The 11,503-nt window shown below is 40.9% G+C and overlaps 1 protein-coding gene across 1 annotated transcript in view; it reads right to left on the bottom strand.

Annotated features, from left to right (window-relative positions):
- Window positions 1-329: 329 nt before the first annotated feature.
- CREB5 (cAMP responsive element binding protein 5) overlaps window positions 330-11,503 on the bottom strand; it is a gene marked incomplete at its 5' end in the record, with an annotated part of 335,925 nt that continues 324,751 nt past the window's right edge. Inside the window, 3 exon segments of the mRNA XM_080818726.1 lie at window positions 330-2,419; window positions 3,286-3,394; window positions 11,397-11,501. Coding sequence (XP_080674852.1) covers window positions 2,256-2,419; window positions 3,286-3,394; window positions 11,397-11,501 — 378 coding nt within the window. The 3' untranslated portion in view covers window positions 330-2,255.

The raw sequence follows: 11,503 nt of genomic DNA, 5'->3' as shown, positions 1-11,503 counted from the left end.
TTAAAACCCAAGCAAAGATTTCAATGAGTTCTTTTTCTTTTTTAGAGAGACACATACGTGGTCCTAGAAAGGAGTTTTGAAAAAATTAAATTTAATATCAGAATACAGATATATCTTAAATATTTCTTAGGAAGCCAGTTAGGTTCAACTGTTCAGCTGTTACTGCTGGGATGCGAAATAAAACAACTATGGATTCAGTATTTAAAATACTTAAAAAAAGGTATGTTTGTCTAAAATATAATAGAAAATCCTTTGCATTTTTTTCTTTTCTTTAAAGAATTTTTTTGTTTGTTTGTATGTGTGTGTTTGTTTTGTTTTTGCTTTTGTTTGGATTTCTAGATCACATAGCCAGTCATGAGTTTCTCTGGACACTCAAAACTTTCTTTTGAAAGCACTGCATACATTTAAAAAAAATTGCTGATAAATACTGATTTGAAAAGTAAGTTTTTCGATAAAACTGAAACTAGTTATAAAAATCATGCTTCATGACCCTCATATTTCTTTTCTCCAAAATAGATTCTTATGCTATAGTGAGAGATAAACACATAGACACACACCCATACATGTCTTTCCCTTTCCCGAATGCTTATAAAAGCTACACCTTTTGTAAAATAATATTATTTTAAACCCCGTGAACACACATACACACATGTGCACACACACACACATACACACACTCACTCTCTAGTGTTAGGAGGTCAAGCATTCAAATGGAGATGAAACACCAGCACCTGTCTAGACTGCTAGAGGGAAACATTAGTCCCTGTTACTTGTGAGATGTGATATTAAAACATTGACACAGTAGAATGGCTTGTTTCAAGGAGGCACAACTGTAGTTCGGGACTATCTACTTTCCATAATAGGCAAGTTGATGAAAGTTGTTGGAAATATAAATCAGAATTATTCAGAAGAGTGGAGTAGCCACATCCATGGGATTCTTTCAGCAGCCAAAGAAGGCTTTGGCTGTTCTGGGAGGGCTGAAAGCACCCCTATGGAAACGTTAGGTTTTCTCTTTCTCTTTGTTCCTCCAGTGGTACGTCTACTTTCACCCACCAGAAGAGCAAAGCCAGTTCCATAGGCTTAAGAGAAAAAATAATAATAAATCTTCGTCTATTAGCAGCTGATGACTGAACAATGTAATATGTGTAGTGAATAGAGCCCTTCTGAATTATTATATAGCATATGGATTTTCAACCTTATAGACAGGCCATATAAACCAGTTGTAATTCGAGGGTGTGATGTTATAGCCTGCATCATAATCTAGACCTTCACAATCGAGGCTTACAAGGCTCCCTTCCCTGGTGTCTCCACAGCTGGCATTCAACAGTGCCTCACCTATGGCTAAGCCACCTTTTATTTGCTCTGATTATTAAAAACATTAAATCAGGCACATTAAACATCTCCTGCTTACTATTTTGTAAAAAGCAAGAGGTGAATGAACTCCAGCTGTGGGTCACGGGCAAGGAAAGCAATGGCTAGATCCATATTTTTGAGATTTGCTTTTTTTTCCTCTTTAAGCATTATTTTCTTCTTTACGTGCAATTCTAAAGGGGGAAACATAAAACAGCAGAAAGTGAAAATGAAGAGTTCACAGGGAGCCCGGGAAAAAGTGGAAATAGAAAGGAAGATTGGAGGAAATCAGAGGATAATTCAAGGAAGTGGACCAAGGGGAGGAGGTGGAGGGGGGTGAGATGCTCCGCGGCTTTATTTGGACCAGTGGGTCTTATGATTTTCTGTAGGAAGAGACAAAATTATGGAAAAGGCTCTGTGTTTATGTGGAATTCTGGCGACATCACAGCACAAACTCAACGTGTGTTACAATGTCATGAGACTCACCACCCAGTTACCTCGCATCCGTTTACGTGACATCTAGGTTATGCCTCATTTTGGCTAAAAGCTGCGGTTTAACAAGGTTCGATGTTTCAGGCAAAGGGTTGGACTGATAAGAATGAAACCGTGTCTATATACAGAAAGAGTTCAGTTTATAAACAAGTTAACTGGTACCAGAAAATTGGAGAAAAGCACCAAAGCATTTCCCAAGCTGATAGATTAATTAATTGCATAACTCCCTTTTTTTCTTATATAACTAAGTATAAAAGACGACATTTCCATAATAACTATAAAAATGAAAGCCAGTCTCTGAAGGGCTGAGGAGTCTTCCAGGTCTGAGTTAATTCTAAAAATGCCCTTAAAAGAAAGGACGCATGATATGCGACAGCTCTTCTTGGAGGCAAGGTCTGACCCACCGGCAGATTTTAAAGGATGGGATTCAGGTCTGTTCTGTGAGTGGTAAGCTGACTGAGGGTGGAGCTTCCCACCACCTCGCTCACAGCGGAGGAAGTGGTGATGGTATTGTGTTGGATGACCTGCTGCTGAGAGCAAGCTGGGACGGGACTGGCAGGAGGGCTGCTCTCTGGACCTAGGAGAAAGCACACACACACACACACCAATATAGCTCTTCTTGGGTGGACCTGTGGCCTACTCAGGGAGACATTACTACGCATTTACTAGAGATAGAAGAGTTTCACACATTTGCTCCTGGACGTTAATTTCAAAACTTTATTTTAAACTGTAGTCAAAAGCTATGCCTTCCCACTTTATAGCTACAAGCAAAGCCATGCTTTCTATACCAGCAACATGATTTCATGTGTTCGAGTCTTGGGATGTAAACTTCCCCATGTTTGTATCTTCAAATAGCCATCCATATATCAAATGTGGAAAAATACTCACATGTGGTGGGAGAATCTGTGTTGCTCAATCTAAAAAATTATTTGAAAATAAATTGACCTTCAGCCATGAATCCCTGCTCCTCCCACCATCCCCCACTCAGCTAGCATTTAACTTATTGACATTCCAGATGCAGAAACTGGGGTCTAGAGAAAGGGATTCACTTTACTTATTGGAAAACTAAGACCAAGTCACTAGCTTTTCAGCCCAGTGAATAAGAGGCAGCATACCTTAAGGCATTGGACGTGATTCCCCCAAGGCCTCTACCCAGCCCCTGGATTTCTCTGGAAGACGGCTAGCCCACTGGTAGTTGGGCTCCCGCAAGCTATTTTCCTGCTGGCTGCGGAACTGGAATTTGATAGGATTTTACGATGTGAAATGCCAGGGAAATTTCTAGCCAGAAAGTATTGGGAGGTGGTGGGCATGGGGAGGGGGTCAGAAAAGAGGGATCCCCCTGGTGCAATCTATACTTTACTTTTGCTCTTTCAATAAAATCCAATGCAAAATTAGTGGCAAAACAATTGGACACTAAGAAAAGAAGTAAAGCCAATGACTTACTTAGATATCCTTGTGATTCTTTCTGCATGGCTGTTATTGGACAGTCTTTATGCGTTAACAACAACTGTTTCAGCTGTGCCACCTCATTTTTCAACATGGACACTTCATTCTGGAAAGAGATATATCAAAAATATTTGAAAGGACCAGAGAATACAAGTCCCCATGCACTTTCAACAGTGATATTGGCAAACTTTTCTGTTGTGTCTGAATGACATAAAGGATAATATTTAATGGGATTCACCTGAAAATGTGTAGCTTCCTTTTAATTTGGTCCTCACATTTACCAGGGACTTATTGAAAAGACCAGATTTTAACTCAAGAGCTGAATCCTATTAAAAGTCCAGAGCATACCCTTTAGGTGATGGACTCTGGAGCGAGGTGACTTAGGTGGGAATCTTCACTCGACACTTACTGGGTGAGTCTAGGCAGGAAACGTAAGCCAGATGAACTTCAGAGACCTTGTTTATAATTGGGGATCAAACCAGAATAAAGTTCTTTGAGTTGTTGTAAGGATTGAATGAGACAATAGATACAAAATGCTGAGAACATTGCCTAGCCCATACTGAGCAATTACTGAATTTAGCTATTCATAATAATCATCTTCACACTGATAAGCTCAGGTTGACATTCAATATGTGAAGAAAGTGAATGTTGCACATGTGTTGGGGAGCACCGAGTGGCAGAATTAGTGGCTTCAGACTGAAATGTCTTCAGAATAAGCCAACCCATCTACCATCAGATTTCCCAAAAGAATTGTCAAATGGGCTATAATTCAACAGAGCACATCCATGCCTGACGCCTGCTTAGTGGAAGGCATGGAAGCACATGGAACAAATGTTGATCCTCTTCTGGTAGATGAGGTCAGCCCTGGAAGGCGAGGGGCAATGAAGTTTTGGCTACAATTAAATTAATTTGTTTGGTTCATTAACTAGTTTGGCTAATTTCAGTCTATAAACTTTTCCCACCATCAATAACAGGGTGTTGTGGATTTTGTGTGTGTGTGTTTCTTATTTACTTAGATAAGTGCCTCAAATCTCCACTTTATGTAGTAATTCACAAAGACCGATTCATAGCTTTGTAGAATAATGTACTTGGCACCACTGTCTACAAATATGAATGTAGAATAGATTGGTTGGTTCTAAGGTGCTTCCACTTGATAAAAGTAAACTGTAAACATAGCACTATCTCAAACAACCCATAAATTTATAGTTGTGATAAATATTACCCTCTCTCTGGCCAATGTTCATTTGTGCCTGCCAGACATTGTACTCCACATGTGGGAGACTTTAAAAAAACATGCACACAAAAAAGGGTGTTTTAACATTGCTGTCATTAAGTTGTATCTACACTTTTATTATGAACTTGGCTTTTTCAGGCATGTATTTATCACCTAAAAAAGTAAGTCTGGGACTCTACAAGTTAATTAAAAAAATTTTTTTTGAAACTTGTTTTAAAGGTTATCCCACATTTCTAAATTCATTTGCAAAATATAAGTAATCAAATGTTGAGTAACATAAGTAACAAAATAGTAAGAATCTAATCTAGGAAAGCTTTTTTCTTCTCCAAATTTTACAAAATAAAAATGCCTAGCAGAGAAATTAGCATTAATGACATATAAATCACTTAATTGCTCTTAATCCAAAAACATTCAGGAGGGTGAATTACATCTCCCACCTCCAAAGGAGTGTGATCCGTAAGGGGCCCTATCAAAACCAAAATTGACCCTTGTCAATTCTGGGGTCAGTGTGACAACTTTATTTATAAGACAACTTATTGTAGCCTTAAATACCAGTTCTTTCCTCTTTGATTTCATGCCCATTTAAATTCAGACAGCCTTCCTTGCTTTTCCCAGATTCCCTCTGCTTAAAATGGTATGTGTAAAAGAAAGTTACTTTTAGACTGTTAAATAGAAGTCAACCCCTGGTTTAAAAAAACAGGGACTCCTGGGTGGCTCAGTTGTTAAGCGTCTGTGTTCGGCTCAGGTCATGATCCCAGAGTCCTGGGATCAAGTCCTGCATCAGGCTCCCTGCTCAGCGGGGAGCCTGCTTCTCCCTCTGCCCCTCCCCCTGCTCATGCTCGCTTGCTCTCTCTCTGGCAAGTAAATAAATAAATAAAGCTTTAAAACAAAATAAGCAAAACCAAAATGAAAGTGGAGAAAAAGACGGGGCGCCTGGGTGGCTCAGTGGGTTAAAGCCTCTGCCTTCGGCTCAGGTCATGATCCCAGGGTCCTGGGATTGAGCCCCGCATCGGGCTCCCTGCTTGGCAGGGAGCCTGCTTCCCCCTCTCTCTCTGCCTGCCTCTCTGCCTACTTGTGATCTCTGTCTGTCAGATAAATAAATAAAAAGATATCCCAAGCCAAGAACTTTGATTATAAAAAAGAAAAAGAAAAAAAAAAGAAAGTGGAGAAAAAGAAAACATATATATATTACATAACATATATATATGTGTATATATATTTTTTTGGCCTCAAAATGAAATGTCATATTATTTGCATTTACATTATAGATACAGTACTTTTCTAGAATCACAACCGCTGACACAACTGCATCCTAATCTCTGCTGCAGATAATGCAGACAATCGTTTACTTAGAAAATGGAGTCAAGCTCCAATTTTTACTAAATCCTCCCATAATCTTCTGTAACTTAGGAAACAACAAATAAGTAAAGTATGTAAAATAAAACAAAACAAGATTCTCTTGCTTTCTTACACTTCTAGAAAAAAAAAAAATCGCACCTGGCAGCCATCTTGGAGAGGTCGATTTTAGTCTCCATTTCTTCCCCAACTATGTCCTGCTCTGTCCCACCTTTTCTAGGCATTGTTCGATTTCCCAGGCACAAAGTGTTCAAGGCCCCTTCCTTAAAAAAACACGTTCAATTCCGTTCTTTGGGCTTCTACAATCACAAGGAGCTAACTGTCTACAGTACTTGGCACACCCCAAGTTGTTTCATAAGAAAGCTTTTGCTTGCATGAGAGGCCACAATAAAACAGCACCAATCACTGCTATGAACAGCATATGTGGTGTCTTGGCCTCTAACCAAAGCCCCATACAAAATAGATGACCCGAGTGGCACTTTTTGTCTACGGATAGCAAAGCACTTTAGTCCTTCTTAAGTATAGGAACTGAGAACCTGCGAGTTGGAGGGTCTGTAAAAGTGTAGGAACCTGAAGACTACGGTGATAACTGATCATCGTTTAAAGATATATGTGAATAAGAACATATTTCTTAAAATAATGTGTTAATATTTATGTTAGTTATCTTATGGTTGGAAAATGAATGCTGATTAGTATTCTCCATAAAGAAGAACCCTCAACCTCTGTTTAGATCAGACACGTGATTATGATGCTGATAAGGAGGAAATCAAAGTCTAATGGCCACAGAAGCAACAGAAATTCATGGGGCAGCTTCCAGCAGGAAGAAGGGCTCTCAGCAGGGGTTTCAGAAAAACACGGTTTGGCCTCCCCATTGGCCACACCAGACTGACCTAAAGCAAGATGGTGGGACTAGTTCCCTAGTTCCTGCCGGCAACATAGCTGTTTATTCTTTGACTGTCTCTGTTTTGCCTTTTATGGAGAAAGCTAGCTACCTAATAATCGAATGAAGGACTTGATCTTTATTTTTTATTCATTAGTTAACTACTTTTGGTATTCTCAGATTAGCTTGTATTTCAAGTCTCACATTTCCTGAGGGAGCCAGTTCCAATACCTTCTGTGCTTCCAAATCTTATCAGGGCAGATTCCAAAGCTCTATCTACAGTTTCTGTGTAGCACAAAACCTCGTGTCCTTGTATGGGTTCATAGTGTTGAGAGAGCCTCTCAAGCCTCCATCAGATTCCACAAGGGAGACTTTGGGTTAAGAAAGGTCCAGAATCACTGCCCTAGAGAAAGCAGGGGGGACTGTGGGCTGTGTACACGCATAATCATCTTCAAATCTCCACAATGACTGATACAGGAGAGGCCAGACTCTATTTTAAATAAAAATCCTTTTCAAGGGAACACAAGTAGAATCACCTTGAATTCATTTTGGAAGAGAACCACCAGATAGCAAATGTTTCAAAATGCATGAAAGAAATAAAATGTTGCCTACAGCTCTAGCAGGGAAATAAAAACCAGGCCTTCCGGAGGCACTTTCTTACTATGAATTACCTTGCTTGATGAATTGAGGCGAATCACCAATTTTTTTTTTTCACTCCCCTGTGTGGGTTATAGTAATTATTCTAGGTCTTCATATAAAAGTACTTTACAAAAAACAAGTATTAATAATCAGGTATGAATTACCCTATGGAAATCAGCCCTTCAGTTTTTTCACTTTTTGAACCTTGTGTGGGTTAGCTACTCTAAAGCAGTTAGCCGTTGAGACAGGGACTGTCGGAGGCTAGATTCGGTTGGATTAATCTGTTCTTTAATCCATAAGGTTGTCTGGGGGATGAAGTAGCGCCCCTATAGAGACATTCAACACCATAATAACATACTTTAAACAAGTACTCCAAGAAGTCCCTAATAGCTGCATTTGGAGTTTTTGGCTTTGGGGATGTCATTTTGTTAATATGAGAAACCCAGAATGCTTTTTGATGCAAAGCAGTAGTCTGTGCCAAAAAAATAATTATCAAAATGGGCCCTATAATATAGCCCCTCCCCGCTTATTTTTTTCTTTTTTGTAGATTAGCTGAGGCCAGGTTTGTTTCATGCTAAAACAAAGGACTTTCAATTTGTAAGGCAACAGTTCCCATCTGGCCTCTTCTCTTGCCAAGTCCCAAACCTGGGCTCATGTGTCTAAAATTTCAGCAGCGACTTAGGCCATGTGTCTTTGCACTAAAAAAGAAAAGCAATTATTTCCATGGGTGACCAGATGATTTCCATATCGTCTACTGCACACAAACAATCCACTGAGGGCCACATCAGTCAATGATGAATTCAGAGCTGATCTTAGCTACCCTGTCAGAGAGAAAAGCACGTGGGTTCTTTTTGTTTAAGAATTCTCTACAATGAAAGATCCTAGAGCTGTGGGTTGGGTCAAGAGAAGACTTGCTTGCGTCCTCATCCTACTATGTGCTGCTGTCTTTGTGACTTTCGGGAAGACTCTTCATGTACCCCCGGCCTTAGTTTTTCCCTATACAAAAATGACAGATCAGGTGGTTTCTAGTATTTCCCTCAATTCCTATACCTGTGTTGACCTCTTGGGGACAGATTTGTTGTGAGACAAGGAAATGAAGTCTGGGAGTTTGATTTTTGTTTTCTTAGGTCTGATTTTTTCCAATCTGAAACTCTGCAGCCCAGCTAAAAGGTTCTGTGCTGAAAAACAACCCAGAAGTGGCAGCTGGCCATCCAGACCTTGGATATTCCGTTTGGCTAGAGTTTGTTTGCTTAGCACCTTCCATTTCTGTTTACTTAAAATTTGGCTCACTGGACTAGCCTCAAGAGAGACACCTTTTTCTTTTGACAAAGGTCCAGTAGGAGGGAAAGGGTCATTCAAAGGTAGCAGAAGCTGCGTATCCTCTCCAGCATCACAAGGCATGATGCGGAGCACTGAGCATCACCGAAAACATGGAATGGCTGTGGTTTCCGTCCCTCTGAAGCAAAGCAGTGGTTGGAAAACACAAAGATTTTAGTCTTTTCAGAGACTGTCTCTTCCTTGGGCAGTCCTTTAACAACCAAAAACACTGGTGCCTGTTGACTGGCCCAAATAGAACTTTTTCCCCTGGGTTTTCGGGGCCTAGAATTCTAGTATCTTCTTTTCCTTAGCCATGGATGGTTCTAAAGAGTGGTAAAAATTAATGGATTTGGGTCTCATAAAGGGTAAATTTACCTTCTGTGTTTTATAAGAGCAATGACATAGAGGCATATGCCAAGTCATGAACATGTCTGATCGCAAGGTAGACCAGCATCTTCACTTCTCCTGAATCTCTGCTATGACCTCTTTCTGTTTTCAAGCTCCAACACCACGGTCAATATGCTGAAATACTTCTGCAAGGATGCATTTTAGTTAAAACTGATTTAAATATGTGGGCATCTGATAGGTGCCAGCTGGCTATTTATGGCTCCTTCATTCAAAACACTAGGGCTGATTTTGCCCCCACAGGGGAGATCTGACAATGTGTGGAGACTTCTCAGTTGTCACAACTTGGGGAAGGGGTAGAGGGTGCTACTCATATTTAGTGGGTAGAGGTCAAGGATACTACTATCTACCTGAACAGGATGCCATGGAGAATTATCAAGCCCCAAATTCAGTAGTGCCAAGATTGGCAATTTCCAAGAATGGCACAATCTTGGCCGTTTTCATGGTCCTCTTGCAAACCTCAGAACTGGTAGCAAATTCCAGGGATTCCCACACTTTGGTCATTGCAGAGCCAGTGGCTGTAATATTTGCTAGACCCACATGCACCAGAGTTTTTATTGACTTAACGTGTTTGTACAAATTAACTCATTATTTCATATTTTAGCCTCACCCTTACTAAGAGAATCTGTGAAATTGAAGGTCTGATGTTCTAATTACATTTTTCAATTCACATATGAATAAAAACATTACTCTGCATGTTTAAAGTGCTTACCATCTTCTACCTAAAAGCTTCTCACATACCACTGGGGCTGTGGCTAGGACTAAAGCTTTTCAAGCTGCCATGGCTTTCAAGGTGTTAGAGTCCAGCCATCCCACTGTGGCTTGACTCCTTTCAATCACATCCTGGCCAAGTGGTCAGGTGGCCAGTGCTTGGACACTCCAGAGATGGGGAACTCCTTCATTTACTCAATAAGCAGATATTGAGGATAGACACACACGGACTCAGCAAATTAGCTCGACACTGTACTAGAAAGAGGGGTTAGGAAGTAGGGGGACAGGGCAATAAAACAAGACACAGCCCCCACCTTCATTCACATAGAAGGTACTAGGAGGACTTACTATTGTACTTCTCCCATATCTGCTATTTATGTTTCCCAGTTTCTTTCTCATGTCTACCACAAAAAGGATGAAAAATTTAGGGGAAAATGTGAACATCCATATGCAGTCCATGCATAAACCAAACTTTCTTTATATATTTTCAGTTTATACGTTGGCTGCTCCAAGGCCATTTACTTTGAATGCATGGAATATGCAAAAGCTTTGGGGGTTTGGTGCCCCTAGTGTTCCGTTCTAAGAACACACAGAGAACCAGGTGGGGGAAGGGAAAGGTGACCTACAAACTACTAAGGTACACATCCTCCCTATTTGGGGCAATCTTTCCCCCCTTCCCTCCTCTCTTCAGACTTTCTCTCTGCTCCTAGAAGCACCAGGCTATAATCCCTAACTTTTACTGCCCTCCTGGCATGCTTGCCACATAATCTATTTAGTTGCTCTCTTTCTGCTGGTGGAGGGGGCATTTCTTTTTGTGTGAGAACAGACTCCCGGGGCGTATCATTTGTATGGCATGAAGTCTGCCACAGAGGCCCTGGTACGAGACTTCTCTCCTTCTCGCAAATGCTCCCTAAAGGGGCCTTGTTGGAAAAATGTCCCCCCACTGAGCCACCCACGAAAGGGAAAAATCCCACAACATTCAAATCTTGTTGAGTTTAAAAATGAGATGGGAACATGTCTTTTCTTATAGAGCAAAACAACAACTATAAATGTTCCTTTCTTCCATGAAACCCAAACAGAGGTAATCTAGTGGGAATCAAAGCCACCCTCTCCCTGGTGAATATAAAGAACTACGGTTGGGCTGAAGATTTATTATGTGCTAGGTACCGGGAAAACTGCTTTGTAGATGTGAGTTCACTTATGACTCCCAACGACCCTACGATTCCCATTTTATAGATGAGGAGACTGAGGGCCAGGGACGTTAAACACAACTAATTACTGAACAAGAGTGTGGACCTCTGTCCGACCAAAGCCAGTGCTCTCAGCCCTATAACTCATCTGAGCAGGCTCTCCCTCCTCAGAGCTTTGTAGACAGGTTGGGTTAAAACTGAACACTTATGTTTTGTACAGGGTCCCAGAGTGAATAAATCTTGGGGAGTAAGTGCAGTTGCTCTGTGGGCGAATGTGAGGTAGTACTGCTTAGGTCAACAAGTGCCCGCCGGGAGGCAGGAAATGCCAACTGTACACAGGGCCTTTGAGTCCGAGAAAAGAGACAGTGGCCTGCACCTGAAGCTGCATGTTTGTCTGGGTGAGTTCTTCTGCTTTCTTTTCCAGTGACATCACCCAGACCTTCCTCTTCTGTCTGCAGCGGGTGGCAGCTGCCCGGTTCCGTT

The sequence above is a fragment of the Martes martes genome (genome assembly GCF_963455335.1).
Source record: "Martes martes genome assembly, chromosome: 11".
Taxonomy (NCBI): Eukaryota; Metazoa; Chordata; class Mammalia; order Carnivora; family Mustelidae; genus Martes; species Martes martes.
Note: the sequence above shows the minus strand (reverse complement) of the source record. Positions and strands in the feature narration are given on the sequence as shown.